Genomic DNA, 17892 nt, shown 5'->3' on the forward strand with positions numbered 1-17892 from the left:
TTTGACAAGAAAACAATGATCTCTCACTAACTGAGACAACTGCCCCCTGAAGCACTAGGCCAGAACCACAAAGAGACACAGAGAGCCGAGCTGGAATGCATGCAGTGCTTTTCGTGAAACAATCAATGATAAAAAAAGAAATATGTACTGTATATATATATATATATATAAAAGGTTGTGGAGGCTTGAGCCCTGATACAATCAACGTCTTATTGATTTTGTTCTATTATCTCTATGGATTAAAACGTTGAGGTCTATAGCACAGCGAACAGTTGAAACAGGAGTAGCAGCCACTAGCAGACAATGATCTACGCTGTTCATCGGGATAAAATGGCAGTGACTGTAGATAGAGTGACTGTCCTCGACCTGATGTCTAATCCATTCAGCAGGTTCCCAGAGAACCTGTGCCCTTTGGCAAGTGGAGCGGTTTCCTCTGCAGAAAATATATTTCACTCTCATTATGCTTTAAACTAAATACATCTGTCTCACTTGTGTGTTCCCTCTGCATGGAATCTAATCTGTTGACAAAATACATGAATTCCTTGTATCGGAGAGAGACGTCACACGGGAAATATCTCAAGTCAGCCGTGGCTCATATAGGCTCGAAAAGGTATCACACCAGCGCAGGATGCAATCAAAGCCCTGACACATGATGACAAGAGGCATCAAATGGATTCTGCTCTCGGTGGAACATCATCAACATTCTTAATGGTCAGGCAGCGTCTCTGCAGCCTTCAGAGAGAGAGAGAGAGAGAGAGAGGGGATGGCTGATCCTGCTATACAACAGAAAGTCGTTTGTTTTGTTTCAATTTTTCTAAATTAGGGGTTTTTCCACAAGCACTTGCAAAGAGATTAAATTAACATATCCTCAACAGGCAATCAATACTTTTTTTTTTTACTTCCAAATGGATGCTTTTCCAAATATAATGCAATAGTCCTTTTTCATCATAGGTTTGTGACTGAATGCAGGCCCATTTTGCGGGACAGTGAAGTAATACTGAACACAATATGTACGAATATGGTTTATATAATGTGTAAAGCATTTGATCTAAATATAAGCATTTCAATTCATTAACTAATTTCTTAAAAGAACATTAGGCTAAGTAGGTCAAATGGCTGATATGATGTCTTCATAGTTGTTACTGGGCACCTTAAGGTAAATCCAAGACAATATTTCCAGCACCATGGAGAGCGCAGTGCAACATGGGCCTTTTGAGGGATTGATATTCTTGCTGGACCACGCTGCTTAGAGCCTTCTGACAAAACGGATGTTCATAAAACTCTTGGCATGTCAGAGAGGAATTCGCTTTGACTTGATTCTCACTCTTAAATGAGATCCCCGCTGCATCGATTCCTCTGGTCTGTTCACCAGGGAGAGCGGCCTCTTCGACTGTGAAACAGGAGAGGCCAGTGAAACGTGGCAGGCTGTAGTTATTCAACCTGGCATTTTGAGAAATGAATGTATTTCATTCTATGCGAGAATGAACGATAGTCTATTGCAGACTACCAGAAGGGGTATGATGAGAAAGAACAACCAGAGGTAGGAACGTGAAAGGGAGAGGTATGGAAATCCCCCTAAATCCCTCCCAGCGAATTGCACCCTGCTGCTACTACACCAGTCACAGCATGGGCATTTAAGAGACTCCAAGTGAACTCAATCAGTTTTGACACGGCCCTCGATAATATAATCCCTCCCTCCTCTGTTAGGCTACCAGGGATATATTCATAAATATTCAGTAATGGTCTAATTCAGTAATTCATCTCCTCTGCCTGGATATTCCTCCTCACAGCTGGACGGGGCCCACTTTCCAAGAGGCGACGTCTGACACATCCTTCTAAATGGTCAGGATGGAGGCTGGAGGAGCAGGTGGTGGGGGAGGAAGCGGGACGCTTAATGGGGCAGGCCCCCTCACCGGTGAGACCAATAAATTGGAAGGGGTTCAGCGGCTAAGGGGGACGAGGGGGGGGGGGGGGGGTGATGTGCCAAATACGCTCCAGCAACGCTCAAGGGCAAAGTGAGAGACCGGTGAATATATATCTCTCTCCCTCTGTGGACCAACTACGGAAGTGGGGAAGAAAACGTAAAAATAACAATATTCCATTGGGGAATACATCATTTTCACTCCATATAGGGTGTCCTGGAAGGCAGGGAGGTGGAGGGGTGATGATTAAGTAAAGCCTAACACGAGGAGAGTCAGGAGGGCCAGTTAATCACTCGCTCCTGGAAGTCCTCGCCCCAGTGCCGCTTCAAAAACATGCTCTGGTCCGTTATCTTCTTCTTCTTCACTTACCTTCCTCTTGTCCTTCCTCTCCTCCTTCTTGGTGAACACGGTGTGGACCCACCAGATCTTAGTGAACATGCTGCCGTAAGCCAGGCTGAAGCCCAGGCCCAGGAGCCACAGACGGAACTGAGAGGGGGGGGAGAGAGAGAGAGAGAGAGAGAGAGGGGAGGGAGAGGGGGGAGGAGAGAGAGAAAGAGCGAGAGGGGGAGAGGGAGGGAGAGAGGGAGATAGAGAGAGAGAGCGGGAGAGGGGGGATGGGGGAGGAGAGAGAGAGAAAGAGAGAGGGATGGAGAGAGAGAGGGAGAGAGAGAAAGAGAGAGAGGGGGAGAGGGAGGGAGAGAGGGAGATAGAGAGAGAGAGAGCAGGAGAGGGGGGGGTGGGGGAGGAGAGAGAGAGAAAGAGAGAGGGATGGAGAGAGAGATGGAGAGAGAGAGAGAGAGAGAGAGAGAGAGAGAGAGAGCATTCCATAATTCAACAGATTAATATATCAAACACATTTATCAAATCACATCTCCTTCATTACGGCTTGTTCTAGTCTAATGGTTTTTTGGAAGATGACCTTGGTCCGTCTTGCTGCCTCTCTCTCCCAGCCCCCTCATAGTGCATGTAGCAGTGTCTCCCCTGTCAGTGTCATCTGTGCTGTAGTGGTGGCTGCTGGGAGTCATTTGAGATTTTTGATTTGATGTCCCTTCCCCATTTTAGTTGCAGTTTGGGTTCTAGTGCAGGTTAGAGCCTAAAACAGTTCTTATTAAGGATATGTTCTGGTGATAAAGGTCATTAGAGGGGAACTTATCTCCACGGCCTAGGAAGGTTGAATCAATATTTGTGAACATGAGCTACTCTCTCCAAAACCCAGAAGCCAGAGAGCACTCAAACTTGTGATCATCAGGTGTAAAGTCTGGAGCTTTCATGAACAAATCCAGCTTTATTCTAGTGTAGTGTTCTCAGTTCTGAAACAGAACATATATGCATACTCTCCCCTGGTTGCTCTCAGTGTCATCTTTTCAATCTTTCTTATGGAACAGCTTCGGACTTTATACCCGATGACAATTGAGATTTGGCACTCTAGTTTTTGGGTTTGGGCGAGGTTGTTCATGTTCAGTAATATTTCTATGTCTTTAGAACATATGTAAATTATTAAATGGGGAATAGTTCCCCTTTAATTGCAAACATTGGTCTTATGCATGTTTGTATTTTTGGTGGGGGGAAAGGCACTCAAGGGCTAAATTCTATATTTCTTCTTCTTTGGTAGCATGGTAGCATGGACGGTTTCATCTTGACAACATAAACATTCTAAACCGACCCAACTTTATTTCCTGTTGCAAGGTTGGCTAATGCAATAACTGACAGGAACTACACTTGGGTCCAAACTGTTCCCTAGCAACAGGATTCCAGTGAAACCGTCTATAGTTTGAGACAAATCCATGTTCTGATCAAATATATGTAAAAAGGATGCCTTTTTGGTCTCATGACCTTCATCAGTCCATAGACTATAAAGAGTGTCCCAAAAACAGATGTGGACTGAGCCAACACTGATAGAACACTATGGCCTAGAGCTAGACTTAATTATTTTTCCAATGGACATTCTTTTTTTAATCTAGGATGAAGCGAAATCTATGTCTGTGAAAGTGGCCAATGGCCATATAATTATTTGCCAAAGAAAATAAATGTGTAAACAAAAGGAAAAATAACCTGAAAGGGCATTAACTGATGCCTATTAGATAAACATATAGGAGCTATTTTACAGGAGCTTTTGGTTTTTAGGGCAGATGGACATAAATCAACAGACAACTTCACAGTTGCGGAATTGATTCCACAGTAGAATAGATTCCAGGAGACATGGAATTGATTCCCTGCATACGTGCGCCCAGGCTATTGTTATATACGAGCAAATCCATTTAGGTTCAAGGTATGACCAGCGCCACATTGTTCATTACAGGGGGAATCATTCATCAAGTGTCAAGATGCCTATGATGTTTGATAAACTGAATAATTTTTTATGGCAAGTATCAAGATTAATTCATTCAAACTATCTATTCCTCTATTTCACACTGGAAAACAAATTCAGGTTGCCCTCATTTTCAATCAAGATGAATAATTAAAACAGATGAATATAAAGAAAGAAAAGAAAGTTCAACATTGGACGGTCTGACGGTGGGCCGTTGCATGTCGCGGCACGTCGCAGCACATTTTCCCTCGTCTGTCGGCTTGAGGCTGTGTTATTGCCAATCAACCAACACATTGTTTGAAAGCTAAAATGGGCGCAGTTTGATTGACTCCCTACTCAACCTATTATGTGCTTACAATCTCGGGTTACAATACCAAACAACCAACGAGTTTCGGACAAGTGACCACGTCCGGTCATCTCTGACGGTGAAAATTATTGACCGTTTTTGTAGTCAATGAAATCTTACATGAGGGATGATTACTACGATAAAGGGAGAAAAGAAGAAGAAGAAAGGAGAATTACACGCTCGCGCGTCGAAATGTATTGGACTGGACGGCCATTTTGGATAAGCATACCGAATTATTACTGATACAAACATTAGAAAAACATGTGTAAAACACAAATTCTCCGTGGGATTGTTATAAACTTTGGTCCTGTACTAGATAAGACTTCAGGCTATGGACCCATTGTGTTTTCCACGTGGTAAATAGACAGGTTTGTTTACAGGAATGTTTTGGAGTTGTATTTGGAGTGTATTTCGTGACAGTTGGGAACTAGGCTACACTGGCACACCTACTTCCAGTGAATGACGCTAAGCTAGGCTAACTAGGCTAAGCGGCTGTTCCCTAAGCCTAATGCATGCACAGATAAGAAAAGGGTATGTATCTGCTTGTCTAACTCCAGGGTAGATGGCAAATAAGCAAATTTCCCAAAAAGTTGGCGTGTTCCTTTAAGCATAAACCAGTCATTTGAGCGGGTTAGATCAAAAATTTTGATCTAGCAGCATTGCAATATAAGGTGGTAGCTTTACGATAATGGCCTTATAGATAAACAAATACCAGTGTTCACAAGATGTCTTGTTTAATTCATAACACAAATGGTAACACTTAGGTTATTACACAAACGTAGGGTTCCATCCCCCAGAGAGATATGGCACCCTCATGAGAATCAAAGACAATTATATCTGGAATTGACTCCATCTATTCCTACTAGGGCTGTCACTTTTTGTTCGAAAAGCGAACCATCATCGGTGTTAAATATTAAAACTCTAATGATGTGTTTTAATTCAGAATTGGAGGGCAGTTACTGTGACGCTCCTATTCATTTAAACAATCTGCTTTCCAGTGTCCCATATGAATGTATCCACACTACGCCATGCGCCTCGTGTTCCAAATGGTGGCATTTGTGTTTATAGAGGCTTTGCAGTAAAGTCGGAGACTGTCTACGCAATGAGGAGACGGATCACTAACGTAGTTTTGAATGGGGGATTCTGTAACACTAAAGATGGTGGCAACAGCAAAACTACTTCACACATTCAAAGGATATAATGAAATGTGATGTGGTTTTATGTATATATTGTTTATACATATATTAAAAACAATATAAAATAAAAGTATACAATTATAATTTAGGCCTACAGTACTGTATGTCGATGACAAATGTGAGTTTTAAAGATGTTTTAAATGAATAACCAATCTCTGCGAAAAGGCTGGGAATCGTGCTGTGAGTAGTTACCATGGTGGTAGAAACCACTGGATGACATTGGAAAAAAGGGCTTTTTTTTATTATGAAATTAACCATTGTGTGTCCTCAAAAATTTACCAGTGATTTCAAATGTGAAAGAGAAATTATGATATGTATGACAGATTCTTGGATACGGATGACTCTTCATTCAAAGAGATAAGGGTCAGGTCAAGATGGTGGCAGGTCCTCCTCACAACAGAACAATAATTAAATAATTCAAGTAAAAAATTACCGATATGCCCCTTTAGTAAAGGTTTAGTTAAGGAAATCTACTCAGTTACAGTATCGGAAGAATCCCAATAAGAATCTTTATTGTCACATCACCAAGACATTTCTTTTTCTCTCTCCAGTTCTGCTGGTTTTGGTGGTTTCAAAAGATGCTGGTGTTTCAAACTGTAATATCCTAGGGATATCTGTGTAGCCCATAGCCTACCACAGCACAGCAATGATGCGTGCGTGATGACGTGTTCTGTATCGTTAGTGGCTTAGCTTGGCATCGCTACTGCACTATCTCGCGTACGTGCACGCGTACTGAATAAACCACAAATGTACCTCTAATACCAGTATTAGTCTGACCACACCCCTCATCAGCTTACCTTCATAAGCAGGTGTGTGGTCACCTGCTCTCCTCCTTCTCGCTTTCACCACAAGGAAGAGGTGCCTCGGTAGATCCCCACACTTGACACCATGATGGAAGAAATTGGATTAGGAACAGCTTGGGAAACAAGGATACGTTGACATCATATCTTTATTTTCTCTCTCACTATTTTCGAGAAAATACGGCGATATTGTCTTCGTACTGGAGTGTCTAGAAGATGATGATCATTCTAAAAACCCTCCACCGGTTTTCGTATTGGGAGCACGCCGCTGCATGCTTCTCAACTGCAGTTCCTTGCTGTGTTTGTTGGGGTGAAACCTGTCAGGCCACAGCTGAACTGTCGGACATGCCGCTGTTGTGAGGAGCGGTGCGTTCCAGGTTGGGTGAGTAGTGTTTGCTGGCGGGCTCCACTTGTCTGTTAGTGCTATGGGGGCTACTTGACAAAGTTTATGGAAACCGGCCCCAGGCTAGGGTCCTTTGTTTAGCCGCCTAGGCGACAGAAGGCCTTGGTCTGGCGACCATTATAGTTTTAACTAGTGGGCCGCGACCATTGACACTGGTGATCCCTGTGTGTTCTGGACGAGTGGATTCTCTCTGTCACCGTGTTAAGACCCCATCTTTCATATCCAAATGAGAGTATTCCTTCACGAGGGGATATGTGCATGTAATGTGCGATAGCGGCAGATTCATGTTCAAAGTCAGCTATACAGGCCAGTTGGTACTGTGCTGATTCCGCCGGACGTGGTAATGTCACCGTTGTGAAGCGGTGTTGACGTCTTGTTTTCTCTTTTCTCTTAAAAAGTGAGGAGGGGTTCAGAACGGCGGCCTGTCTGGGTGAGTGTTATGTCATTGTTTACATGTTCATGGCTTACGGTTAGCCGGTCAGTGGCCTGGCGCGGGGTAGCTTGGCTTCTCGCGCGCCGCCGGGAGCTCGCTTCTGATCGCGTGCGTCGTTAGATCGGCGTCTCGCGAGCGGAAGCAATAGCACCCGAACGGTTGGAGCAGCCGTTAGCTTGATGCTATTCTGTTGAACGTGCTTTGATTTTAACATGTTTTACACTCTTGACCACGACGTCATCCTTGACAGGGGATGTTCGTCGACCCTGCCTGAGCCTAGACGGGGATTGCGTCAACAAAGAGGACTGTAGCGACTGGTGGAGCGGCGACGCTGCCCGGGTCGAACAACACAGGACGGCTGTGTTCTACGGTGTCTTGTGACTGCACTTCGCTGATCTGCGTTCCGGGTAGGTACGGGGTTGGCCAGACCTCATAACACGTCTTCTGGTTTTACCTTGCTAAATGTATTGTGAATAACGGTGTTTTTTTCCCAAAACGTGTGTTGTTGCAATACATTTGGGATACGTTGCGGGTTGTGTGTGAGCTGTTTTTGTCACTGGCAGTTAGCTTCTCCGTGCAGATCGTGATGTATTGATCTGGTTGTTGTGTGAGAAACATCATGGTGTTTATGTATACCGTGTACTCACTACTAAGGCAACTGACCTATGAAGCTATGCTTGGTGACAAGTGAGTAAAAGAATGTTCTTTCTCAGACTGTAATGACAATGAACAGTGAGTTCACACATTAACAGGTTTTCCTGTTTTAACTGGCCGTATTGAGGGTAAAGTAGGAGGATTGTGTTTTTCCCCCCGGTTCCCTGGGGACTTTATCACCTCCTATCAGACATGTTGTGCATTAATTGTGTCTTTTGTGTGGTAGGGATACGATGTGACTCTTAGCTTGATTGCTGAGGTTGTGCTAAATCTGCTGGAGAAACTTATTTCCTAAAGGGAAATTGGTTTGGTTGCTGTCATGTGTGCTTAGCAAGGCCTGTGGTCGATACTAATCAAGAATGATGTATTCTCTCATTGTGAAAAAAACGGCGTTCCTCTGTTGAGTGTTTTTGCCATTTTTTGTAGGTGATGATGGGTTGTGTGTGTCATGTGACCTACAACTGGGTTGTACTGGCCACAGAAGCACATGTGTGTGTTGGACCGGGGTTCTTAGAGCCTTCTCTATTCTGTGTTTTTCCTTAGTAAAAATCAGATAGCAGGTTAGCTCATGCGCTGTGTGGAGCTGTGAAACGCTTCATAGAGCTGACTATGACTGTGTCATATTCTCTTTTTGTCGTTACGTCGTATCATGGGTGTGGGGTCGTAAAGGGGTGAACTGGTAACCTTTCCTCTCCCCATTGTTCTGTCGGTCAGGGGTACACCCCCTGTCCTTCAAGGTTCCCGTCACGTGGCGGTTCGGCACGTTACGGGGGGGGGGGGGGGGGGGGGGGGGAGGGAGTTCCTGGTCCCACGGCCTGGTATATTGGGCGTGTGCACCGCAGGAATTCCCCCGCCATAGAGTACGTCACCGTGCGCGTCTCTGTTGGTAGGACTTCCGTGTGCTGTTCAGGTCCATGTGATGGATCTGTTTTCAGGGGGGGTGGTCAGGGCTCCTCCTCACCAAGCGCCTACTCAGGCCTTCTGTGAGTTCGGACTCCTTCTTCCATGTGAGGAAGCCTCCATCAGAGTACAGAGCCTTCCTCCTCAGATTGTCAAAGTGAGTGGACCCTCTAGAAGGGTCCTTTTCTATTGTATGTATATTCGATTCAATTCGTTTATTGAGTGTGTATGGGTTCGGTGCCTCTTCCCCGGAGGCCCTAAAACCAGTTTTTTACATGGCTCAAGGTGCAATATATTCTTTTCAATCTGTACAGCTCGCGTGGGAAGTCTCTCTGGGGATCCCCGTCTCTTTCCTATGGGAGGGTGGTGGGATGTAAAAATGTGAACATTTTTTACCCCGGCTGTGTAGACTGGGATACATACTGTTGATGCTTCCTTCTTTCTATTCCAGAAGTGTTGGAGTTAGGGAGTGTCACACCCCTCTTGTCGTTCCCCTGGGCGCCTTGGGGATTCAATGACAGGTCTAAATAGCCTGTTCATTGATGGGGGTGTGTCCCGACGCACGTATAGTGCTAGCTCGCTGTAAACAGGCGATTGACTGGCACGCCTTGGTTGCTTGTGGTTGAAACAGCGTTTTTATAAAGCAACTGAGATGGGGGTTTTTCCTCTTCCGGCGACCACATCCCATGACCTGGGTGGGTTGTCGACGGATTCTCGTTCATGTCTGGGGGATGATGACGGGATGGATCTGAACATATGTAGTGGGGTCTCACGCCCTTGGGGTGGGCCACCAGGCGCGGTTCGTCCGAACGTCTGGGTGGCGCCTTCTTTTCATGTTAAGATCAACACGCATATCTGCCCTTCTCCTGGAGTAGGCATGTCGGCGTGGTTAGGGCACGGGACTGGTTCTGGTCACGCTGGTCCAGATCAGTTGAACCCGTTGTCCGCCGGGGATGCAGATCTGCTGTTCTGGTACCCTGAGGGACTTGGGCTTTTTTCAGGGGGAAAAATGCCAGGTCGGTCTGGGTGTCACAGGGTTAAGCGCTATGGAGACCCTGGTTGGGTATGTTTTTACTCAGCACTGTCGTCATGGCTTACAGCCATGCCATTCTGTACGCGCTCGATCTCGTCGGATCTCGGCCGCTACACAGGTTGGTCCTGGTTAGTACTTGGTTGGGAGACCGCCGGGGAATACCGGGTACGGTGTGCTTAGGGGCTGGTTCTCCATTATTTTTCGCTCCTCTCTCACGCATGGCGAAGAGGGGCCTGTGGGGGTGGTTTTTTGACCTCCTCTGGTGACCCTGTGCTTCCCGTACCGCCAGGCCCGGTCCGAAGTGATGTTTGCGACCCGTAGGCCTGGGTTAACCCTTTTTGGAAACTGAAACACTTGTACTGCGGTATAGCCGGTGTATACCCGCAGGTGTGTTTTGGAGTTTTTTCTTGAGGGGTTATAGGAACAACCACCGCATTGGGTAACACCGAGGTGGTTGATTCCCTGGTGTGTTGGAGCAGTGTCAACTCCCGGGTTCACCGTTTGAGGGTGCCCCTGCACGTTCATGACGTCTGCCAATCGTGTCAGCCTTCTCTGCCTCGACCCCTCTGGGTGGGGGTTGTTAAATGGAGGCTTGGTCATGCAACACCGCCAGCTTACGCTCCTTCCGCCGGGGCGGCTGTGTTCAGCTGTCCCCTCTGGCGCCTGTCTCGTCCGCAGTCTCCAGGCTAGGGTTAACAGCCTGTTGCCTGGTTTTTTCCCGGTGCGCTGCCTGCTTCCGTTGGTTAACCTTTTTTGTGTGCTTACGGCCATGCTGACTGCCTATTCTGCAGGGTCAGTGTGCCAGGCGGTGTACTATTGGGGGGACGGGGCCCGCTCGGCTTACGGCCATACCGACCTGAACACGCCCGATCTCGTCCGATCTCGGAAGCTGGGCAGGTTCTGGCCTGGTTGGTTCCGCCTGGGAATACCAGGTGCAGTAACTGAGGGGCCTTTGTCCGAATACGCTGGCGATGTGGGGGGCGGGGCACTACGTGCCCACCTGGTGGGGTCTTGATGCTGGCATCATGGACTTCTCCGGGCCCCCATTCTAGGGAGTCCAGTCCTTTTGATGGGTCTGGGTCTTCCTTCGTGCTCCGCTGCTACGGCCTTGCCACGGGGTTGGGTTTGCCCTTGACCCCGTGATTCTGGGGGCAGTAACGAGGTTGTTCCTCCGTTCGTTCCCGGGTGGCATGCGGGTTGTGCGTGTGTGTAGTCGTGGGGTCAAGCCACGGTCTGCTCACCCTGTGCGTTGAGTTGCTTGAGTGCCTCTTCGCACGGTCGGGTCCGTCGCCCTCCCGTGACGTCCCTAATAGGGGGGCTACCCTCCATTAGGGGGGGTCGGGGGGGCTCGGCCCTCCCTGTTCTGATGGTTTTGGGGGGCTGTCAGCGGGGTGTATTTGTCAGCCAAGTGGCTCCGCTTGGCCTCCCTTGTGCAGTAGCGATGCCAAGCTAAGCCACTAACGATACAGAACGTTAGGTTATGACTATAACCAAGTTCTGTTAGTTAGGGGCGATGCTTGGCATCGGACGGCCGCTGCAGCCCTTGTCCTCACCTTGTGGTGAAAGCTTGGGAAGGAGGAGAGCAGGTGACCACACACCTGCTTATGAAGGTAAGCTGATGAGGGGTGTGGTCAGACTAATACTGGTATTAGAGGTACATTTGTGGTTTATTCAGTACGCGTGCACGTACGCGAGATAGTGCAGTAGCGATGCCAAGCATCGCCCCTAACTAACAGAACTTGGTTATAGTCATAACCTAACGTTACGTATTCCAGTCATCTCATATGCAGGCGCTGTTCCTTGTGTTGTCATTGCTGCCCGGGACGTGTGAATAAACGGTAACCCAATAAGCAGTCGCCCGATTCTATCATTCCCTATAGACACTAAGAGTGACATTAAGCGGAATATTACACAAACCACCACCACTATTCTCTTGTAGCATGGTTTCTACCTGACAGACACCAGGGAACTGCCTTCTGTACCATGGGGCGTTTTTGAACCAAACAATTCTGGGACTCCCTGAGAGGAACTATCCCCCTGAGGGAAACTATCCCCCGAGGAGCTCCCCCGAGAACTAAATCCCTCCAGGGCAGCTTTGTCTGTCTGCATTTGCACCGCCATTAGATACATGAAGTGATGTACTGTAAGCCCGACCCTGCTTCTGCCTTCTCTCTCCCCGGAGAGCGGGGTCGAGTAGCTGGGCAGTGCGTGCATAGATCACACTAGATGGGTGCTAAAATGGCCAACAGCAAACTTTAAATACTAAACCTACAAATATGAGAATGTTCTGACCGCACAATATTTATGTAACTAAGAGATTCTGTTTGTTTTTTTATTCATCTGTATTTCATCTACAATATGAGGTTGACTCTGGCATTTTTGGCATCTGTTTCCAGGTAGAAGCAACTGAGCACACTGTGACATCCGGATCAATCACCATACAATTGCATCAATCATGGTTCCTCTGTGCGGGAATCAGCCCTGCCCCGAGATTGGAGCTAAACATGCCCAGGAAAACAGGGTTCAGGAACGACGTCCTCGGTTCCTGCAGTGAGAACGCAACAAAGAGGGGGTCCCCTTCCCCCGACGGTTCCTGAACTATGAGAAAGTCTCTCCGGTCTGAAAGCGCCTGTGGTTCCTACCTGGCAGACAACAGGGAACTGCCTCTTGTGGACATGAAGCCCATCTATTCCCAGAGGGAAGACAGCAGCCAGTGCCATCATACAGCCCACTGCTGTCATGTTGTTCAGGTAGGGCTGGGAGTTCTGGATGTACCTGTCACGATAAAACACACACACACACACACACACACACACACACACACACACACACACACACACACACACACACACACACACACACACACACACACACACACACACACACACACACACACACACACACACACACACACACACACACACACACACACACACACACACACACACACACACACACACACACACACACACACACACACACACACACACACACACACACACACACACACACACACACACACACACACACACACACACACACACACACACACACAGAGAAAGAAGTACATGAGCTCTGGATCTTGAGGAAATATAATCATAGTCTGAGGCACACATACATCACAAACACAGACATGCTTGAATACTTTATTTGGTTCCACAAATTATATTACATAAACAGGGAATCAAATATATCGGGGCTAAGCAGCACTGAACACTTAAGGGTACACATAGCACACACGCGCTTGCACGCGCACACACACACACACACACACACACACACACACACACACACACACACACACACACACACACACACACACACACACACACACACACACACACACACACACACACACACACACACACACACACACACACACACACACACAAACATGTAATGCAGAGTATTTGTGTCTGTCAAAGCCTCTATCTTCCACTAAACATGCAGAGAGAGACACAAAGCTCCTCCTGTCTGTCAGTCCAGACATCACTGCACGCAACAACACACAGACTGTCAGCCATCTGTCAGAATGGAAATGCAAACTAAGTTTGGGATTTAAACTGTCTGAGATCTGAATATGGCTGTTTTTATGTCTCACACAGTATATAACATCTGATATACACGTTGTGTGGCAATAACTGTGAGTCTCAGACAGGGTCTAGTTCTAATCACCTTGACAGACAGAGAGATACAGAGAAAGAGAGAGAGAGAGAGAGAGAGAGAGAGAGAGAGAGAGAGAGAGAGAGAGAGAGAGAGAGAGCGAGAGAGAGAGAGAGAGAGAGAGAGAGAGAGAGAGAGAGAGAGAGAGAGAGAGAGAGAGAGAGAGAGAGAGAGAGAGAGAGAGAGAGAGAGAGAGAGAGGTATATTATACCTGACATTGCTGTTGTATATGTTGAAAGTGAGACAGACTATTCCCAGGAGGATTCCCAGGCCAGCGAAGACTGACACGGACACAAAGAGCTTTTGGGAGAGGTAGCGGAACTCCTCTATCACTACAGTCTGGTCTGCTGGAGGACCGACGCCTGGAGAGACAGGAAGATAAGGATGAGAGAGAGAGAGAGAGAGAGATAGATAGATAGATAGATAGATAGATAGATAGATAGATAGATAGATAGATAGATAGATAGATAGATAGATAGATAGATAGATAGATAGATAGATAGATAGATAGATAGATAGATAGATAGATAGATAGATAGATAGATAGATAGATAGATAGATAGATAGATAGATAGATAGATAGATAGATAGATAGATAGATAGATAGATAGATAGATAGATAGATAGATAGACAGAGACATACACATGATAGATAGACAGACAGACGGACAGACGGATAGATGAGCACAAAAAAATTACAGTGTACCAGGTAGGTTTATGATCATGACTAAAGAGTGCAAAGAGATGGGTACGTGGACGGAGGGATCCGTAAGGGGTAAATAATGAGATTGAGAGAAACGCCGGAGATCTGAGAGGGTCACCAATTAATAGAGCAGAAAAGCCAAGCGTTCCAGGGCTGTGCCTCCCACCACTGGGCAGCTCTCACACAGCCATTGCTCCTCAGTGCCTACAGCCTCCAGAGTCCCCATTAAACAATGTCCATCCAATCAGAGCCAGTTAGCGGACATCTCTGTCAGCCTGGATTCATTTAGCATTCATATCACAATGAGCATGCAGAGGGTGCACACACACACACACACACGCGCAAGCGCGAACACACACACACACACACACACACACACACACACACACACACACACACACACACACACACACACCTCCCTCAGAGATTAAAGTGAAAATACTTATGTTTACAACACTTTTTTGGTTGGTTTCCCCTCACTGACCTGACATTAAAACATAAGTCATTTCCTCCACGCTAGATTTATTTGTCATTAGTAATTTGGGTCACTTTATTTCACATTGCTGGAAGAGGTTGTGAGATGTGTGGTCACATGGTGGTTAGAAGTGGGGGGGGGGGGGGGGGGGGGGGGGCAAAACAAATTTAAGTGGCGCTCACATCTCACTGCAAACAACACGGGTCTTTTGCTATGCTTGCTGCTTTGTATTTTTTAATACTATTAACTATTTTAATACAATAAAATGTTTTAAGAATATTTATTATTATTATTTGTAGAGCGCAAACGCTGCACTAATCCAGCACCATGTTACATCTCAAGAATTAAGAATGAATGATTGCTGCAGACTAATATCATAGGCTATCATGTATTTATACTTTTTATTTTGAGGGATGAAAGCAGGACATGTATAGCATGGTCATTTATTACATTTTACTTTTACTATAACTTTAACCTCACAACTCAAAAAAGAAAAGAAAGATGGAAAAGGAAAAGGAAAGCAAATAAACAAACCAAAACCAAATAACATATACATTAAATATACAACATATGTGTAAAATATACAACATATACAGTACATAAAATATACATAAAATATACAACATATACGTATAATATACAACATATATATAGAATAATAGAATATACAACATATATATAAAATATACAACATATATGTAAAATATACAACATATATATAAAATATACAACATATATATAAAATATATATTCGATATGTATATTTCGGACTGTGCATTGCAAGGGTTGAATCGGGACCAGAATCGTTGCAGTTGTAGAGCAGGGTAGAATGAATTTAGCTCAAAGAGAGGAAAACTGTGAGGTATACCATCCTCGTAGAGATCTTGAAAGCACTTCTGTACTGTACCATGTAGTAAATGTCAAGTCTAGATTCAAGGGTGTAAATAAGCGGTTGTTTCTAATGGGAGCTTGTATGGATGGTAAAGAGAATTTAAAATGACGTTGAAATTTAATCCAGATTTCTACGGTTGACAGCGCTATAGGATTGGAAGACAGACAGAGAGGACGATCAACAAGATTGAGCTTCTGTAGTGTGGTAGTCGACAGGTTAACCTTCTGTAGTGTGGTAGTGAAAGGTTAACCTTCTCTAGTGTGGTAGTGAAAGTGTTAACCCTTTGTAGTGTGGTAGTGAAAGGGTTAACCTTCTGTAGTGTGGTAGTAGAAAGGTTAACCTTCTGTAGTGTGGTAGTGAAAAGGTTAACCTTATGTACAGTAGTGTGGTAGTGAACGGGTTAACCCTTTGTAGTGTGGTAGTGAAAGTGTTAACCCTTTGTAATGTGGTAGGGAAAGGGTTAACCTTCTGAAGTGTGGGAGTGAAATGTTAACCTTCTGTAGTGTGGTAGTGAAAGTGTTAACCCTTTGTAGTGTGGTAGTGAAAGGGTTAACTTTATGTAGTGTGGTAGTGAAAAGGTTAACCTTCTGTAGTGTGGTAGTGAAAGGGTTAACCCTTTGCAGTGTGGTAGTGAAAGTGTTAACCCTTTGTAGTGTGATTGTGAAAGTGTTAACCCTTTTTAGTGTGGTAGTGAAAGGGTTAACCTTCTGTAGTGTGGGAGTGAAAGGTTAACCTTCTGTAGAGTGGTAGTGAAAGGGTTAACCATTTGCAGTGTGGTAGTGAAAATGTTAACCCTTTGTAGTGTGATTGTGAAAGTGTTAACCCTTTTTAGTGTGGTAGTGAAAGGGTTAACCTTCTGTAGTGTGGGAGTGAAAGGTTAACCTTCTGTAGAGTGGTAGTGAAAGGGTTAACCATTTGCAGTGTGGTAGTGAAAATGTTAACCCTTTGTAGTGTGATTGTGAAAGTGTTAACCCTTTGTAGTGTGGTAGTGAAAGGGTTAACGATGGGTTATGAATATAACCGTAGTTCTATGAGTACTAGTGACGCTCAGCGTCATCTGCACATATCTCACTTCGTGCATATGCACTGATTAAAAACTCACAATGTACCTTTACATACCAACATCCGTCTGGCCACACCCCATCCGCTACCTTCATAAGCAGGTGTGTGGCCACACACTCGCCTCCTTCCCAATCTTTCACCACAAGGCAAGATCAAAGGCCACAGTGGCGTCTAGACGCTGAGCGTCACTAGTACTCATAGTACTACGGTTATATTCATAACCTATCGTTCTATATCGTACTAGCTTCCGCTCAGCGTCATCTGCACAACGGGAGCTGAGCGGGAGCTGAAGCTCGACAAATGTACCCCACTGAGGCCCCCCACAACCATCAGAACCGGGGAGGACCGAGCCCCCCGACCCTCCCTAATGGAGGGATACCCTCCCTATTGGAGGACGGGAGGGAGACGGATCCGACCGTGCGAAGAGGAACTCGAGCAACTCAACGCACAGGGTGAGCAGACCGTGGCTTGACCCCATGACTACGCACACGCACAACCCGCATGCCACCAGGGAACGAACGGAAAGAACAAACTTCGTTACCGCCCCCAAAATCACGGGGTCAAGAGCAAACTCAACCCCGTGGCAAGGCCATAGCAGCGGAGCGCGAAGGAAGACCCAGACCCAGAAGGGACTGGATCCCCCCGGAAAAAGGGGGCCCGGAGAGGTCAATGACGCCACAGCATCAAGACCTCACCAGGCGGGCCCTTCCCCCCACTAACACGCCGCCTGGCACACTGACCCTGGCATACTCAGGCAGTCATGGCTGTAACTCGAAGCACTCAAGAGGCTACTCTACAGCGGGAGCAGGCAGCGCACCAGAAGAGGTCGATCCCTCAATCCAGGCAGCAGGCACTTGACCCGAGCCTGGAGCACTGCGGACGAGACAGGCGCCAAAAGGGTCAACTGAAAACAGCACCCCGGCGGAAGGGGCGTATGCTGGCATTGTTGAGCACCATGACAAAGCCTCCACCAAAAAACCCGACACTCCAGAGGGGCCGAGGCAGAGAAGGCTGACACGATTGGCAGACGTCATGAACGTGCAGGGGCACACTCAACCGGGTAACCCGGGAGTTGACTCCGCTCCAACACACCAGGGAATCA

At 46.3% G+C, this 17892-nt stretch overlaps 1 protein-coding gene across 1 annotated transcript in view; it reads right to left on the bottom strand.

The window, feature by feature from the left end:
• gabbr1b (gamma-aminobutyric acid (GABA) B receptor, 1b) overlaps positions 1-17892 on the bottom strand; it is a gene marked incomplete at both ends in the record, with an annotated part of 304126 nt that overhangs the window by 26939 nt on the left and 259295 nt on the right. The window contains 3 exon segments of the mRNA XM_084311948.1: positions 2292-2408; positions 12638-12770; positions 13870-14020. Coding sequence (XP_084168074.1) covers positions 2292-2408; positions 12638-12770; positions 13870-14020 — 401 coding nt within the window.

Source organism: Notolepis coatsorum, assembly GCF_963971535.1.
Source record: "Notolepis coatsorum genome assembly, chromosome: 4".
Lineage (NCBI taxonomy): Eukaryota > Metazoa > Chordata > Actinopteri > Aulopiformes > Paralepididae > Notolepis > Notolepis coatsorum.